General features: G+C 38.3%; 1 protein-coding gene across 3 annotated transcripts; it reads left to right on the top strand.

Moving 5' to 3' along the window:
* The first annotated feature begins 1283 nt into the window (after window positions 1-1283).
* Window positions 1284-17653, top strand: psen1 (presenilin 1). Of its 3 annotated transcripts, none has more exons than XM_059353606.1 (11): window positions 1284-1404; window positions 4406-4491; window positions 6849-7210; window positions 7567-7708; window positions 9268-9335; window positions 9451-9671; window positions 11195-11293; window positions 12353-12445; window positions 12527-12715; window positions 13947-14065; window positions 14270-17652. In XM_059353606.1, the coding sequence occupies exons 2-11, from the start codon at window positions 4456-4458 to the stop codon at window positions 14423-14425; spliced, it is 1485 nt and encodes a 494-aa protein (XP_059209589.1). In that variant the 5' UTR covers window positions 1284-1404; window positions 4406-4455; the 3' UTR covers window positions 14426-17652. The 3 variants fall into 3 exon arrangements, with proteins under 3 accessions (XP_059209589.1, XP_059209590.1, XP_059209588.1); XM_059353607.1 differs by having other exon boundaries at window positions 1288-1408; window positions 12542-12715; window positions 14270-17653; XM_059353605.1 differs by having other exon boundaries at window positions 1288-1408.
* Window positions 17654-17730: the final 77 nt, after the last annotated feature.

Below are 17730 nucleotides of genomic sequence, written 5' to 3'. Positions count from 1 at the left end.
GTTTTTCATTTATTTTGGTCTTGCCCTGCCTCAATTAAATTATGGGAAGATATTTGTCACCTGATTTATTTTTCGATTGAACCTCATTTGTCCCTGTGCTTTGAACATATACTGTTTGGTTTCACTGACTTTCTTATTACAAAAGAAAAACAATACTATATCTCTCAATCTCATGATACAGTTAACCAAATGGCATATCCATAAATGTTGTTACGTTAATGAAAAACCTCTCTTTCTTGTCTTTAAAAAAGAAAGCAAAGAATATATTAAGTCTATTAAGAAATCTACCAACACGAAAGCTATAAAAACTTTGAATTGATGTACACTTTACAATGTTGCAATGTCTGTATTGTTGAAACCCCCTGACGGCTTTTTGTTGGTGTATTGTCTTGTATTGCACCATGTTGCTTTAATAAAGTTTCAAAAATAAATAAATGAATATTCAGTTGTAAGTTTGAGATAACTTTGAGTCGAAACCATCACACCCATATTTAGCTAGTAAGTAAGTTTTATCTAAACTACCAACATTTAGAAAAACTCTTATTTATAAGAAATTATCTCACTGACACATTGTTCCCTGGCAGACAAAACAAAAATAATATCTTACATAAATTTGATAATCAATCAATTGATAAACTAAGAACAATGTACCAATGTACCCCCCACGGACCATGTCTTCTTCTAATGTGATGTGATACAAACATTCTGGGTCAACATTCACAATTGGATAAACAAAAAATCATATTATTTCCAGCTGCTATCTCTAAAGACGATGTCACTTTCGGTATGCTTTTGCAAAACAAAAACGATGAACTATGTTGCAACGTTATCCTTTGTTTAGCAAAATGTTTCATCCACAAGAATGTCTTCATGAATGAATTCAAACTGTACTGAAAATCTCTAAAAATTCTAACAATAACAAAGGGACAAAAATGATATGATATCTTGAAAAATGTTCCCACTGCAATGAACAGTTAAAACTAATTCGAATCCCTCTTATTGATTGATTAACAGCATTTAAACAGTTTTATATGTATTTTATTTTTGTCTATTTATTTTTATTTTATTTCAACTGCTCTGAATTTACAATTATTATTATTAGTTTTCCTGTTGATTGATGTTCACCTAGCATTCTTTCTACACTTATGGAAGGTGTGTACTGTGAAAAACGTGCCAGAAGTGTTTATTTTTTTAATTTTCAATAAAGCATTGAAAAAAAATAGTCTATGGGTAAACTGTGAAACAGCGGTTTGATCGTGAACGCGCCTCGGTGAGTAAGAGCAGGAAGCAGTGTGCGGCAGCGGCCGGATGTTCGGTGTGAAGACAGGAACAACAAAGAAGGGTTTAAAACCTACCTGAGAACACACTACAACACTAAAACAAGGGAATTGGCTGTTGTTCAAAGTAGGTAAGTGTAAATATTTTTAAACCAGCCGCTATTCAAGAACAACGTTGTGTTTTAGCTGTGACAGTTATGTAGCGTTAGCCAGCCGCGGCGGCCGCTGCCTGCTCTGCCGTTATGGCATTATTGGCTAACTAGCCGTGTTAGCTGTTCGCTAATAATGAAATAACTCTATGATTAATGAACACAGTTAGATAATTAACGTTACCGCGCAGTAGCCTTTAGGTTATTACCAAGTTACGCTAGCAATAAGTCACATTGAAGCGTCAGCACATCACTAGATATTAATTAATTATTATTTCCCGGCGTTTACACCCCTGAAGTCCAGGAGATTTTGGTTCAAATTTGTCAACTTCCTATGCATTAATTTCTGTCTGTGTTTAGCATCTTTCAGTCTGTCCTTACATCGCATGCATGGCTCCTTTCCATCCAAACAAACTTGGCTATCAGTCTGATTTTAGAATAAAGCTGCCAGGAACCCAAAATACAAACAAAAGACACAGGTTTCTATGGAAATGTACCTTCTTTTTTAAAAACTATTTATACAAACAAAAACAGCAGGGAAACTAATAGATAAATAAAACTATAAAACAGTCTATTTGCATGTAAATTGAAAATGGTCATAGTTTTCATTGTAGGAAGAAAATTCACATTTTAAAATGGTCTAGAAACATAAATGGCACTTTATCTGGCTTTCTCAGCAGTTATTACTGTAAATAAAACATGTTCAGTATATTTTCAATGAATAGATGGACTCCAGAAGGTTAAGCAGTAACGTGAACGCTGCATCCCAACTGGAGGTAAATGTTGATGGTCAAAACTTTACTTTTGAGCAGTATTTGCCATTTTAATAACATAATATGATATATTTAACTTATGATATATTTAAGTTGGGGCTGCCTTTTGTTTCAAATGAAGTAATATCAATCTTCGTGCAAGTAGGCTTAACCTCTATTTTATAAGTGTAGTTGGTGGCATTTTTTAGAGGATACGTTCAATTATTCTTAAGTCTATTTTTTGCATAGTTACCGGTCACTGTAATCAAGCCTAATGTTCATAGTTTATTTAATATCCCCGTTAACTACTGTATTGTTACAGTAGCTACTCCTCCTGGGCTCCCAATTTATAATTAAACAATACTTCAGTATAATAAAATACATTAATGGACACCATTACATTCATACTCACAATATGACTGAAAACACAGCACAACCACTAAAACACACAACAACCAACACCAACTCAAAGCCTGTCTAATAAATGTGATGGCTCTATACTTGAGAAAATAAATCACTTTTTGTGGAAAAGACCAAATCACAAAGTGAACCAGAGCCAGACAGATTTAGTTTTCTTGAGGGGAAAAATTCACACGTTACCAATATGGTGGACGATATAGTGAATTTTTATAGTTAAATAGTACTGTATTTTCCATATCAGACACTCACTTGGTGAACATTTAAATACAGAATAAGGAAAAATGTAATAAATTGCTAAATAAACACAAGTTTATCTCAGGTATCTTGCTGACCATTTAAATAAGGAATAAAAAAAAAAGGCTCTGACGCCATTTCTTAATCAACCCAAGCATCACTTTCCGCTTCATATGTATGTAGGTTTTTATATCTGCAAATATTAAAAGCATATATATATATATATATATATATATATATATATATATACATATATACATATACGTATCATTTACTCTGTTCCTTGTGTCAATAAATTCAGTCTTAACTTTTTGTTGAATGCGTTTTAGTACTTTTAGAAAGTGATGAAACAGCTGGTGGACAGCTCAGCAAGGAAACACAGTGTAGTGAAAACATAAAAAAGGATTTTTTTTTCATATTAAGAAAATAACCCCAGGGATACCCACTCTATTCAGCTCACTCAAGAATGTTTGGGCACACATCAGTAGCTTGAATCAGCTCTAACCACCTGATTCCCAGAAGACTTCATCTCTGTTATACTGTTGAAACTTGATAATGTCAGCTTTGGCTGGTCTTTAAATGCAGTGTTTGCGCACAATAAGCACTGCGGATTGTGTAGAGTCACACTGGAAGGTGATCACAGAAAGAATAATAACAGTGACCAATAACTCTTTGAATGTACATGTTATGCAGGTCTTAATATAAGATACTTTTTGGAGTCATTTAAATCTTATATGTTTTAAATATCATTGCATCTCTGATAATTAAGATGTCAGCCTGTCCTTTAACGTGGCTGATGAATAGGGCTGTAAATCACAATACCATATTTGCTAAAATCACAAGGGCAGCGTGCAATATGAAATGATATCATATGCTCATCAGTTATAAACTCACAAAAAGCTACTAAAACAATATTTGACAATTTTATAACTGAGCTCTTCCTGATATTTAAATGGACCCCCCCCACCCAAAATATTTTAATTAAAAGAACAAATATATAGTGGGAGTTGAGAAAATAAGACACACTTTAAAGATGATTATATGCATTGATAATATTGAACCATGGATCACTGAATTGATGTATAGGTACACATCAGTGTTGTACAGTTGGCATTAAGGTAAACAGTCTGATGCAATATTCCTATTAGACCTCTGCTCTTTTTTTGTGTCCACAACCCCAATTTAAAAAAAGATGGGACGTTGTCTGAAACGTAAATAAAACCAAATTAAACAATTGGCTGATCCTTTCTGACATATTCAAATGAAACTATACAAAACAGTACTTTTTATGTTCAAACTTTTTATAAATATACACTACATTTTTACTTTTTTGAATTGTTGTTGTAATATCAGTGTACTTTTTCGTAACACCGCTTTTTAAATCTCCAGAATAAGATGCTTTTTCCATGTGCTTTCTGCTTTTTTGAATCACTGTCAAGTCATTTTAAAATTGCATATTTATCTCACAGAGCTTTACAAGCCTACAACATTTATCCACTCACGTATCTATCTTTTGTGTACTCATTTCATGTGCTTTAAAACTGAATATTGTCTCCTGTATTATTTTTTTCAGGGCAAAAGAATTTGGTGTGCATGTGAGGACAAGTGTCTGCCGAGCCAACCATGGCGAACATCATCATGAACATTGAAAACCGTATGGTCAGTATAAAAGAATGTGTCACACTATATTTGTATGACTGTCCGTGTTGATGTATTGGGTAATGATTACCCAACTGTTGTGAGAAAAACCTGGTTTTTCCGTGTCAAGTCAGAGATGAAAGAGTCGACTGTTTCGCAATTTGTTACGCCACACACTGTGGAGGAGTGTGATAATTCAGGTTTCCTCTTTTGATTATTGATTATTCATTCCTCTGGTAAGGAAACATGTTTATCCTTTGAATAAGAAGGGTAGATGCCAGCGTTCATTATCTGTCTGCAGTCCTGTAAATATAGGTGTGGCTCCTCCAGACTAGTGAAGTAGTCAAAGTCCCCTTTGCTGTCACAGTCAACTCAACAACTATAAGCCTTGTTTACCCCATAACAGTTTTGCATGTACATCACAAGTCTTTGCAGCTACAAAACATATTTTTCACAGCATATTATGGTCATTACGCCAGCAGTGTCATTAATGAGGTCAGAAAGCTGAGACATGCAGTTTAGCTAAAATATAAATTTTTACACAGATTTTGATGGAGTACTACAGTACAACTTTACAAAGTAACTGGAAATTCAGTCTAGCAGTTTGTATCTTTGTGTCCTTGGGAAGTTGGCCTTATTCCCTGGACTGAGAAACAGTGTGGTGTACCACACAGTGAGGTCATTTGACACAGCAGCCCGTTTAAAAGCTGAGGCAGCTTTCACTGTTCAGAGCTGTCTCTGGAGATGCCTCCTGTCTTTATTTCTGTGTACCTGGTGAGATTGCTTCATGTCAGGGCTGCCGCATGTCTTGACTCGCCTGGCAGCCTGACAGATTTAGTTCACTCAGTCTCCTTGATTTGCCTTTTTTTATTGTCCTGACGGGACGGATCCTCGGGGCGAGTGGGAAGGAGTGCAGTGTTGTTATCCTTGGAAGAACTGGTCTAGTGAGTGTGAATGTTCCACTTAGGCTCTGAAATGCAAACATGTGTGGCCTGATAACAGTTTCCTGGAGTGTTTATTCAATTTAGACATTTTTGCCAATAAAAACAAATGAAACGCTTGAGTTAAGAGTGTTTTATCTGATATTCTGATGGTCTTGTTTACACATGTGTTGCTCCAGAAGTTCTACAGAAAGATGGAGAGGTCTGGACTATTTATGGCAGATTTAGAGAAAAGCTCTGCTTTCTCAGGCTCATACAGCCTCTAAACACAGAATTTATTGACTGAAGAAGATTGAAACAGGGTTTAAAGGGCCAACTGTGAACCACATTGTCTCTGTTTTGAGCCTTGCACTCTTTTTTTTTTTTTTTTTTTTTAAAGCGAGTGGCAGCAACATGTTTCACAAATGATTGTTGCTTGCATTGCTTAGGGCTGCACGATTATTGCAATTGTGATATGATTTATGATACTGGAGGAATGCTGATTTTTGCATCATTATTGTCACTTTCTTTGAAAAATACATTAACTTGAGGATCACTACCCAACAAAGATTTTTTCTCAAGTTGGTATAATATGATTTGTTGGCTGGGACATCTCTGCAGTAAATAAATTGACACACATTTTGCTTTATAACAAATTACACGCCTCTGGCAGCTTGGAAATTGCACTGGACTATGCTGCAATTTTAATAAAATTTTGATTAATTGTGCAGCGCTAGTAATGCTTTTGTTTGGAGTGGTGAAACTTTCTTTAATGAGAAAAACGAGAAATGATTTTGTGCTGCAAATCACAGCTTGCAATTAAACACGTAATGAAAGTGGTTCCTAACCAGATTCCTTTTTTATTGCAGGCCATTCCCCGATCTCTCACAGACAGTTTCCTGTCATCTCCATATTACTGACTTTCAAATAAAAGCATTAAATCTCTCTGGTCTAGAGTCTTAGACCACTGGCCCATCAGAAAATGTTGGAACACACCTAAATGTTCTTGTTTACTCTGAGAAACAAGTTGTGTTCAACTTGTGTTGTGTTGCTTCAGCATGTTTCCTTGGATATTAATAATATCTATATGAACCTATTATCATTTATAGAATTGGCTGACAATCTAATACATCATTTGTATAATGTATAATAATGTGTAATGTTACTTAATGAAGTTTTATTTTTGAGAGTAAGTAGCTCTCTGGGGACATTTGCAGAGTGCTGAAAAATTAGTGCACAATCCACATAAAAACATCTATTTTCATTCCAGCTCAAAATAATTATCAATGAATATTCCCCCTCTAAGATCAGTATCGGCATCAGTTTCAAAAATCCCATATTGGTCGTGCTCTATTTATGTTAATCTTATTAGAAAATTTTGCTTCAAACTGTCCCTGCTTAAGTATAATGTAAATTCCTAAAATATTTAGTAAATAAAATGATTCTTGTCCCCTTCAGGAGAACCAACAGGAGACCAACGTGGCCCCTGAACCGGCCCAGCAGCCACAGGATGCTGCGGTGACCAGAGCACGGTCCAGAGGAGGCTCAGGAGGAGGAGATGGAGGTGGAGGTGGAGGTGGGGGTGGAGGAGGTGCAGGTGCAGGTGGTAATGGTAGCGGACCGGAGCAGAACGGACAGCCCCCTGCTGCTCGGCCTCCACGTGTGGTGGAGACGGAGGAGGACGAGGATGAAGAGTTGACCTTGAAATACGGAGCCAAGCACGTCATCATGCTGTTCGTTCCCGTGACCCTCTGCATGGTGGTTGTCGTGGCAACCATCAAGTCAGTCAGCTTCTACACCCAGAACGACGGGCAGAGACTGTGAGTGTTATAACTCTTATCGGACAGATTGTGGTTGACGGGATCCAAAGCTCATTATGTCTGGTGTTTGAATGAAATGTAATATGGCCGCTGTGCCACTAGGTGGAGTAAATGCAATGTACATGATGACTGCATAGCTTGAATACCAAGACAGTACTGTAATTGTATTAGGTCATTGAATCAGAATCTGAAGTGGCTCTTAAACATACATTTTTTTATCTTCAGCTCCTAACCGAAGCAGTTAAAATCCTCTAAAATAGCAGAAAACTTACTCACTAACCCACTAAAATAAGAATCACTGTATTGTCTTGAATGTATTATATTTGCTGTTTGACTGAGATGTGTGTCACCTCCAGGATCTACACCCCGTTCCCTGAAGACACAGACACAGTAGGACAGAGAGCCCTGAACTCCATCCTGAACGCCACCATCATGATCACTGTGATCATCGTCATGACTTTGGTGCTGGTGCTGTTATACAAGTACCGCTGCTACAAGGTACATGCTACAACCTGTCACACAGTCCCATTCACTGCAGTCAGACCTAATATAATAATAATAATGTTTGTTTAGACGCAAAATATGTAATTTCCTGCAGCTAGTGATCTCCTAAAACAAGATGGGAGTTTCAATATGGTCCAGCTGCAACCTGAGGTCAGCCTCGGTTACAGTCCCCTCAGGAGGTTTTTACCAGGAGACAAATTATCTGCAGAGGTTGTGTACTCTCCAATACATCGGAAAGTCTGAAATCACTGTTGCTCCAACACTGTTGCAGGACTTCCTGGCACTTGTTTCTCTGATAAATTGAGATCCAGACGTCTGACAACTCAAATCCTTTATCTGGTTAAAATCATAGTTTAAGATCCAGAAAAAACGTATCATAAAAACGTGCTGTACATTTCTGAAAACTTCTGGCAGACAGCTACAATTATAAAACGCTAAAAGCTCAAATTGAAAATGGTGGCATTTAGAGGGGACCAAATGAAACATACCATTACCTTGATTTTAATAATTCTATTTGTTTGTAAATTGCTGGAAACATTTGGGATTATTTAAGTATACAACTCAACAAAGTATATAAATACATGTATAAAACATAGGTCTTTTTAGACATATTTAATGTGAGAAAGCATATTATAATGCATGCATAATGCATATTATACTTAAATTTAATTCCACTTTAATAATTTTTAGTTATCTCTATTGTATTTCAAAATTGCTTCTCTACAGGACTTTGCATTGACTTTCTGATTGAAAGTTACAAATAAAATCACCTTGCCTTGAGTAACAGTAGCAACTGATCTTCTCAAAGGAATCGTTGCATATTATACCTTTCAACTAGGTTTAAATAGCCTTTTTACTGCAGACATGTTGACTTTTCATTTTAGGGAAAGCACAGGTGTTTTCTCATAACAATAATAATGGTTCAGCTTTATTTAAGTGGGTCATTAAGTCAGTCAAAAGTGCCTGCATGCAACATAATGTGCTGTCTAGTAAATGGGGAGTGATTTCAAAGTCAGCACATTTTTCCCACGTTATTAGACCTCCTAGATGGAGTTATAGTAGATTATTAGACTGGTTTCACAGGGGGGCGTTTTGACTTGCCCATAATGGCTTGATTCCATTTGGGTTTGTCAGTTCCAACCCTCTGTTCTCTCCTGTTCTATCTGCATGTTGGCACACTGTCGTGGCTTACGGGATCACTTCATTGTAACAAAGCCATCCCTAATGTTATTAGTTCCATCTGTGCTTTTCCTGTCATGTAAGAGACAGTCGGCACTGAGCAGAGTCTGCAAGGATGATAGGTGTGTGTGCGTTGTTCTGCACAAATAGTCAGAAAAAAATACAAACCTGTGGGTGCTTTTAAATGATGGCAGTTTGGGTCTGAATATTTCACTTGTTTAACTCCAGGTGGGTGGGGTTGAACACATTGAGATAATGGTTTTTAACTTTTGTCCAAACCCTGTGACGTTCCTTACATTTGGCAACAAGTATTTTCAAGTACTGATCTGCTCAAACATTAAGTCCCATCACGACTCTGATCTGTGCCTTCTCAGGTGATCCAAGGCTGGCTCTTCCTCTCCTCCCTCCTTCTGCTCTTCTTCTTCTCCTACATCTACCTCAAGTAAGCCCCCAACATTTTATCTCATTTCTCAAGGTTCCCACACATTTCTCGTAAATGTCAAGTCGTCTTAGTGTTAACGATGATTGATTGACTCTTTCTGTGCTCCCTCCAACAGAGAGGTTTTCAAGACCTACAATGTGGCCATGGACTACTTCACCCTGGCGATAATAGTTTGGAACTTCGGAGTGGTGGGCATGATGTGTATTCACTGGAAAGGACCGCTGCGGCTCCAGCAGGCCTACCTCATCATGATCAGTGCCCTCATGGCCCTGGTTTTCATCAAGTACCTGCCAGAGTGGACCGCCTGGCTCATATTAGCAGTCATATCTGTCTACGGTAAATCCTCCTCCCACCTCTGCTCTGAGTACTTTTTAAAGAAGAAAGATGAGCTCTTTATCCAACCTTTGAACAATGGTGCACAAAATAATATCTTCAGTCATCTGGTTCTTCTTTAGAGCTTGAGAAAAGATTAAAAATGTGCAATCTAACTTTCTTTAAACATTTGCAAGAATGGAATCCATTTGGAAATCAAATGTTTTGAGACATACATATATAATCATAAACAGTGGTTCTACTTTCTTGGTAGCATTTATTTTTCTTTCCAGCTTTATGTATGAAACCAGTGTTGATAATGTCATTGGTTTGCTAAAAAATTATATGAGAAAAGGAAGTCTGGCCAGCAAAAATAGATTCTTGGTGATGGTCAGAGAGGTGGTTGCTCAAATTTTCAAAATACTGACGACAAAAACTCTAGATTCAGTTTGATTTTTTTTTTGACCCATCAGAAAGGGGTTTAGATAGATAATGCATCAGCTACAAAGACAAGATCATGTTTTTTTCCTGTCAGCTAGTAGTAAATAATAATAGCACCTGCCAAAAAAAAACTTGTCTGTGTCACTATAATAGGAGTTTACATTTAAAAGGGTTCAGGTGCTGCCGTGGTGTGTAAATGCATCACAATGAACAGCTTATTTTATCCAAAGCTTTTCATTTGCTTTGTCTCTTTTGTCAAAGACTGTGTACACAGGTCATCGGGGACAAAGACAGAGAGAGCTTTCCCAACATATTCCAATTATGTTTATTGGTTTATTACCAAGAGTTTCCAGTTTGAGTGGCATTGACATTTTTATGCCTCCATGCTGGCACAAGCTGTGACTGGAAGCATTATGTTTTCGGGTTGTCCGTCTGTCCATCTGTTCTCAGTTTCTTGAAGCAATCTTCTGCTTCGATTCATGGGATAAATTATTAGAACGTCAAGGTCAATATGACTTCGCAAAACTCACTTGTGGCTATAACTCAAGAATTTATATGCTAATTATTATGACAACATTTCTGAAAAAAATGTGAATTTGTGGCATCAATCTTGGGTGCCCACATTGAAACATTAGTGATTCTATAAATCTTCTGTTCTTCCGACTTGGCAACATGTTTGGAGCATCAATATTTTAACAAAACATGCACTCAAGTTCTTTTTGATAAATTCCTTCAGTCTTCACCACATACTGCATATTATATAAGTCTGGACAGACATTAACAGAAACTTGACTGGCATACAAGTATTCCTTGTTGTTTCGGTTGTTTTGTTGCCAGTTAAATATTTCTTCGTGGAAAAGGAACTTTAGTTTAAGTGGAAATAGACTTCAGGTCAGAGTGATTCACAGTGTGATTCATATATTCTTTGAAATTCAGTTCAAGTATTTCATTGTTTGTGGAAGTATACCCTTCATATGAAGAATGGCTTTCTATTTTAACTCTAAGTCTCTGTCTTTTGTTATCCCAGATGTCACGTCAGGATGTTTTTTGGTCTCTGTCTGGTGTCTAACATCACTTGTCTGTCTGGTCTGTGTCTTCTTTCACAGATCTGTTAGCAGTGCTCTGTCCCAAAGGGCCTCTGAGGATCCTGGTGGAGACGGCTCAGGAGAGGAACGAGCCCATCTTTCCAGCTCTCATCTACTCCTGTAAGGCAGACACTGATTACAGACATAACTTTATGAACATTTAACTCTTTTAAAACAGAGGCTGGGCATTAAAACACCTACTTTTAAAGAAGCTGAATTTGCGTTCCTATTAAACTGTCACTTCAACTTCTTTGAGAAACCAATCACTTTCTGTGCTCCCACTTTAACTGACATGCAATCTCTTTCCAGCACTTTCAATTTAACTGACTCTTCCACTCCTTTCTCCATTTTTGCTTCAAGTGACTTAAATCCCTGTCAGCATTATGACACTTCCGTTGCATGTGTAGGTCAACATTTCAATTCAACTCCTGTCAGCAAGTCCACTCAGACATTTAGGCCTTTTTTTAATCAAACTCCCACTTCAACTTCTTTCAGTGCTAAAAAGTGCTTTCACTACCAGACAACTGACGCTTCAGATCCTTTCAGAAACCAACTGCTTTTTGTGCTTCCACTTAAAATGCATCCCTTTCAGCACGTCAACTCCTTTAGCATTTTCATTTCAAGTGATTTTTAAACCCTTTTCAGCACCACATTCACTTAACAACTCATCCTCCTTCAGCGCTTTCACTTCTGACGCCTTTTGTGCTGTCACTTGCAATGACACTTCAACTCCATTCAGTGCTTCCACTTCATCTGATAGTTTTACTGTTTTATGTGGATAGACTTCAAATATCACTTAAGATGCTATAAATGTTAACACTCATTTGAGCTTCCTGTGCTTCCATTAAACTGCCACTTCAATACCTTTTCATTGCTTCTGTTTCAAATACCAGTTAAACTAATTTTAACACTTCAATCAAGGACAAAGTGGAACTGAAGGTAAATACTGTCGAACAAATACACGTCAAATGCGTAAAAGAATCAACATTGTAAGACTTTTAAGCTGTTTCAAATGTTTAACTTCAAAATAAACAAACAATGAAAGAAGTTGAAGTGGCAGAGACATTTCAGTGGAAGCAAGCAAACTTCTTTTCAGAAATCTTTGCTTTTCCTAGTTTTTCTTGCATTCTGCTTGTAACATATATCTTGACACCTTCAATATTTTGATTTCTTCCACAGCTACGATGGTTTGGCTCGTCAACATGGCCGACACTGACAGGCCAAAAAGGAACTCAAGCGAAGCGGCGCCACCTCAACAAGAGGCTCAAGATGGTAAGCAGGGTGTCTTAGTGTTTGGTCAAAGTGATTGAACGTCACCTTTCAAACAGAGTTGTTTAGTTGAACTGTTATCAGTTGTGTTGTCTGCAGCCGTGGCGTCTCCGGCTCCCTCCAGTCTGTCGCAGGACGACGGAGGTTTCACTTCCACTTGGGTCAACCAGCAGGAACACCAGCTGGGTCCGATCCAGTCCACCGAACAGACCAGACGGGAGGTCCAGGAGATGCCCTCCGCCCGCCCTCCTGTGGAAGACGACGATGAGGAGAGTGAGTAACAAATATGTAACATAAAATATTTATGCATAAACTATACTGCTTAAACATGCCTCATGTTATGATGTTATGATGAAGAGGCATCAGATTTCTTTGATTGAACTAGAGCACTTTCAGCTGCATCACGTCTGTCTAGAAAACATTTCAAAAGAGTGATGAATAATGAATTTCAAAAAGACATACTGTCCATTTCGCATGTTGCAGAACAAGACATGTGCCCCCTGTGAGTCTGATTAAGGCCATCTCAACTGTCATGCAAAAAATAAAGCCTATCAAATATGAAGCTTTCCAAAAAAAAGCAATGTCATGCAAAAAATTTCAGCCTATCAAATATGAAGCTTTCCTTCTTTTCTCAATTTTATATCATACTAAAGTGAATATCTTTGGGTTTTGGACTCATAAAACTTTACATTCAAATACATCATGGACTGGGTGGATATTTTTTTTTCAGACATTTCTTAGACAACAATTGATCGATAATGAAAATAATCACTAGTTGCAGCCCTGTTGATTGTTTTGGCCACTTTGGGTGCAACACTGACTTATTTTCACCAACTTATTTAAACATCCAGCAACAACAGAGTAACAGAATATGGATTATAGCAGCTTAAGTGTTTGTAATTTTTTAAAATGTTTTCATTCTCTACATGGAGGCTATTGTGTTTCTTTCCTACACAACTGTTTGTTTGTCCATCCATTATTCTTTATACAATAGAAATCCTGCATTAACATTTGTATCATGTATTGTTTCACCATGAAAGGGTAATAATACTTCATTATGATGCTTTTAGATTTACCTCCCAGCCCTAATACGAAGCCGAGCTCTGTAATTCAAACTTGTGAACTCTCAGTGTGTAATCATCATCTTTCACTTCCCTCTTTTCCGAACACATAAAACATTCTGGGAATGTTTTTATGTGTTCCCGTTTCTGTGAAAGTGCATATGTGAATGCGACCTACATGTTTGGCTGCAGACTGTTTTTAGTCAGAGCAGATTAGGAAGCGATTATTCATGGCAATTGCTAGGTTTCATGTCCGTACTGTTCGGGGGGCCCTGCGCTCTTTCTAAGTTAAAGCTTCGGTAAATATGGGGTCGGATCGCTTGTTCGTACAGTAATTACAGTTGAGAAAAGATTTCTGTAGGGGGGTGGAGGGTGTGGGGCTGAAGCGAATCCTGTGTTTGAATTGACTCCACCCTGAATGCGGTGTCCTCCTGTGTTTTCAGGGGGCGTGAAGCTGGGACTCGGAGACTTCATCTTCTACAGCATGTTGGTGGGAAAGGCCTCGGCCACAGCCAGCGGCGACTGGAACACCACGCTCGCCTGCTTTGTAGCCATCCTCATTGTGAGTGACCACAGCTGCTTATTTTAATGTCAAGCTCGAGTCACCGCAAACCTCATCTCTATCTCTAGGCACAATATCTAACCCCACTTTACGCGGACCACTTGATTATATAACCATTTTCTTTTCCCCCTCAGAGCTGATTTTGTTTGGTACACAATGTGCTATTTCCTCTGTGTTTTATTTTGTCTGCCTTTGCCCCCGCAGGGCCTGTGTCTGACCCTGCTCCTCCTCGCCATCTTCAAGAAAGCACTCCCGGCTCTGCCCATCTCCATTTTTTTCGGCCTGGTTTTCTACTTCGCCACAGACAACTTGGTACAGCCCTTCATGGACAGGCTGGCGCTACACCAGTTCTACATTTAGCAGGACGCTGCCCTGATAACCCTCACCCACATAGCCCTCCGGCCAACAACACGAGCGCGGTCCCTTCACAGCCGGGGGAACAAAGGGCGATGCAAGGGCCCCTCCCGCCCCCACGTCCCCTCCTAAGAACTCATGATGACGGGACACAAGTTGTTTTTTGTTCTGCCTTTCTTTCCGGGCGCCAAGGGAGGGTATTCCCCACGACAGCTGTTCTTAAATATTTTATTTCAGTTTTAAACCAAGAAGTGACATTTCTCGCTCGACTTGGGACCACATCTTCAAATCGTGACCGGTCTCAGGCTCAATCCAAACTAAGAGAAGTTTAGTGGCAGTATTTTATTTATCCAGGGAAGCTTTACAAGAGCTTGTCTGCTTCTTCACACACATTCATACCTGGGAGCTGCCCAGTACAACCACAGCCCTCTACAACTGGGGCTTTACAGTAGGTGCCTTGCTCAGGGACACCTTGGCAGTAGCTGTTTAGCGAAGGGAGACAATTTCATTAAATCTCCCTTCAAAGACTTTGATCGGACATCTCCTTTTTTTACAACGTCTGAGCCACCACCGCCCCCCCAAAACTCAACCCAAGATTAAAAAGCCTTCATCAACCTAACGGACACTCTGATGATATTGATACTAGATTGGTAAATGTGTAATTTGATTGTGTATGAGCTGTCGGTCACCAGACGTGCTTTCCTCACCGCTGTTAAGAATGGTTAAGATGTGTTTTGTTTTCCCACACGAGAATCAAAAAGCTCTGAAGCCGGAGCGGTTCACTCCCCGAAAGATTTACACTGAACATAAAGTTTTGAGCATTTGAATCTTTCTCACGGGGAAAAGTGGAAGAATTTGTTGTCTCTTTAGCGTTAAGAGTATAATTGTGACACTAACTTGTGTTTCCTGCCCTTAATTTTACATTAAATCACATTTGAAGTCACAGCCTGCAGAGAGGAGGAAAGCTCACACACACACACACACTGACGCACACAGACACACACACTGACACACTCACACCTGAGACTTACCTGCCATGTCAGTCACGTACTGTCAGCCGCTGAGCAGTTCTGCTGGAGCAGTTGGAGGTTCAGTGCCTTGCTCAAGGGCATTTCAGTAGTAGATGTTGTCGTTGTTATTGTGGGACAGAAATGTGCTTTTCATTCTCTTCCCTGACTGAGATTTAATTTGTTTTTTAAAACCTGTCCAGGGATTGTAACCTGTGATCATCTGGTCACAAACTCTGAACCTTTAGGCTATAGCTGCCCTCATGACGCTCGCCTGGTGCTGTCTCCAACTATGCTACATCAAACACTAGGATTACTTTGATTATACACAGATACTGTTGTTTTTTCAAGATATGCAGAAGAGAAACTTTGTACTTTTTAGGAACATGACGGTTAATGGTAACGGGGTTCCTACACAGATGAGGAAAATCTGGAAACTTTGTGCACATTTTGAGCCGAAAAAACACTCAGAACTGATGAATGAGGGATTTGTAGATCTAATTTGATTTGATACTTGAATTGGTGGACATTTTTTTTGAAAAACTAATCTCCAGTTATGAAGCATTATTTGCTCAACTGTATATTTTAATCAAGTTAAAAACAAACCAAAAAGTTAAAATCAAAGTATTGAAAAAAAGATCTTGTATGAAATAATGACATGTGTATGAACCCAAACTCTGTGGCTTCTCATGAACCAGATAACGCAGATTGATGGAGGACGAGCTGCACTGAATGCTGTTTTGTTGTTGCACATGAGTTTCATGCTTGCAGAGAAGAAACCAAGAGGGAACAAGATAGTGATATTTGTTCTAAAACTTTTTTTTTTTCTTCTCCCTTTGTTTTTAGGGAATATGTTGGGTGACTGGCTTTTTTTCTGTCCTTCACATGCATATGTGTGTTATGCAAGGTTATTCAATTCAGATTTTGTTTTTTTAATAAATAATGAAACTTTAAATACTTTTTGTTTGTTTGCTTTTAAATTATGCCTGACACAAATTCTCAAGACTGTAATTTGCATTTTTTCGCAGCCAGCAGGCACCACATTATAACACTTAAAGTGGCAATCTGTAAAATCATAGTTTGGCTTTATTTTTAGTGGTGACTGTGACTGCTGGTGCTTTTGTTTTGTTTTTTAAACTGCCAATCAAAATATGGGTGTGTCCAGTACTAGGAGAACATGCTTACAAATGTCACATGTCGGTACAGTGGTGTGCCAGAATTTGGGTAAAGAGTATCTGAGTAACACATTTCTTCAAATTCTAAAGCATTTACTTTATTTTAGGTTTTTTTTTACAGTTTCAAAATGAATGAGCAGTGAGTACTAAGACCCAGTTCCAGGTAATTCACTGAGTCAGGTGAACATAATCCCAAAACTGAACTGTTTCTGTTTCATTCTTAGGTCTCTTGTTGCCTTCTAAAGTGCCCAGCTGCAGCAGCTGTTCTGTTTGGGTTCCTCTTAAACAATTGTCCAAATTGGTTTACTTCCACCAACAAGACAGAAGGCTACAGAAAAACACAATTGACGATGTAAGATAGAATCACACGAGACCTGGTAAGAAAAGCTCAGAGGAATGCACATAATACTGTAAAAGAGCTGCAGAAAAGACAGAAGTAAACACGGGACAATAACACCACATACTTTCAACAACAAACAGCCTTTTCTACAATATCAACCCAAAACCAGCAAAGTGCTCTCAGTAGAGGCTTCAGCCACATGTGTCTTCCTCTCCTCCTAAAGAAGCGTTTAGACTTATTCTATTGTTTCCTCACAGCACTCTTGCGCCACACTGTCCTTGCGTGAGAGCATTGCTGCTTTATATACATTTTTGGGGAGGAAAAAGGCAAAGCATTGAGGTTGTGTGGCAGCTGGAGGCACAAGTAGTTTTTCAGCAGCAATAAGAATTCTCTGTTTTGGGTCTCATCAACAGTTTGTTCTTATTTTTTTTGTTCCCATTGTTTTCTCAGATAATTGGAGAGTTTTTTTTTGTGTGTGTGGTCAAGCACACTCTTACCAAGATAAGAAAAGTTCATAAATATAGTATATTATTGTATTCATATATTAGATCATTATGTTAAAGCTGAGTTGTTGTTTTTCCTGTAACACCAGTACTGACAGTCTTTTGATGGCATCTCTCTAAATTGCACACCAGAACTTGTATAGAGTTTAGGTTCAGGGGCTTGTGTACCTTACCTTTGCTAATAAACAATTATGATCGTCATTCAGCACACCTTGGTTAGAGCATTGTTGCATCTGGAGTTGACCAGACTATTTTTTTCTCTTAACAGGAAATTAAGAGAAAGTAT

This window comes from Centropristis striata, chromosome 16 (genome assembly GCF_030273125.1).
Source record: "Centropristis striata isolate RG_2023a ecotype Rhode Island chromosome 16, C.striata_1.0, whole genome shotgun sequence".
NCBI lineage: Eukaryota > Metazoa > Chordata > Actinopteri > Perciformes > Serranidae > Centropristis > Centropristis striata.
The sequence above is the reverse complement of the archived record's forward strand: the minus strand, read 5'-3'. Positions and strand labels throughout refer to the sequence as shown.

What these genes read in the sequence shown, in the direction of transcription:
- psen1 (XM_059353606.1), top strand. Translation starts at nt 4,456, where the DNA reads ATGGCGAACATCATCATGAACATTGAAAACCGTATG. An exon ending in TGAACATTGAAAACCGTATG is followed by an intron (nt 4,492 to 6,848) that starts GTCAGTATAAAA and finishes TGTCCCCTTCAG; the next exon opens with GAGAACCAACAGGAGACCAA. An exon ending in AGCAGTCATATCTGTCTACG is followed by an intron (nt 9,672 to 11,194) that starts GTAAATCCTCCT and finishes CTTCTTTCACAG; the next exon opens with ATCTGTTAGCAGTGCTCTGT.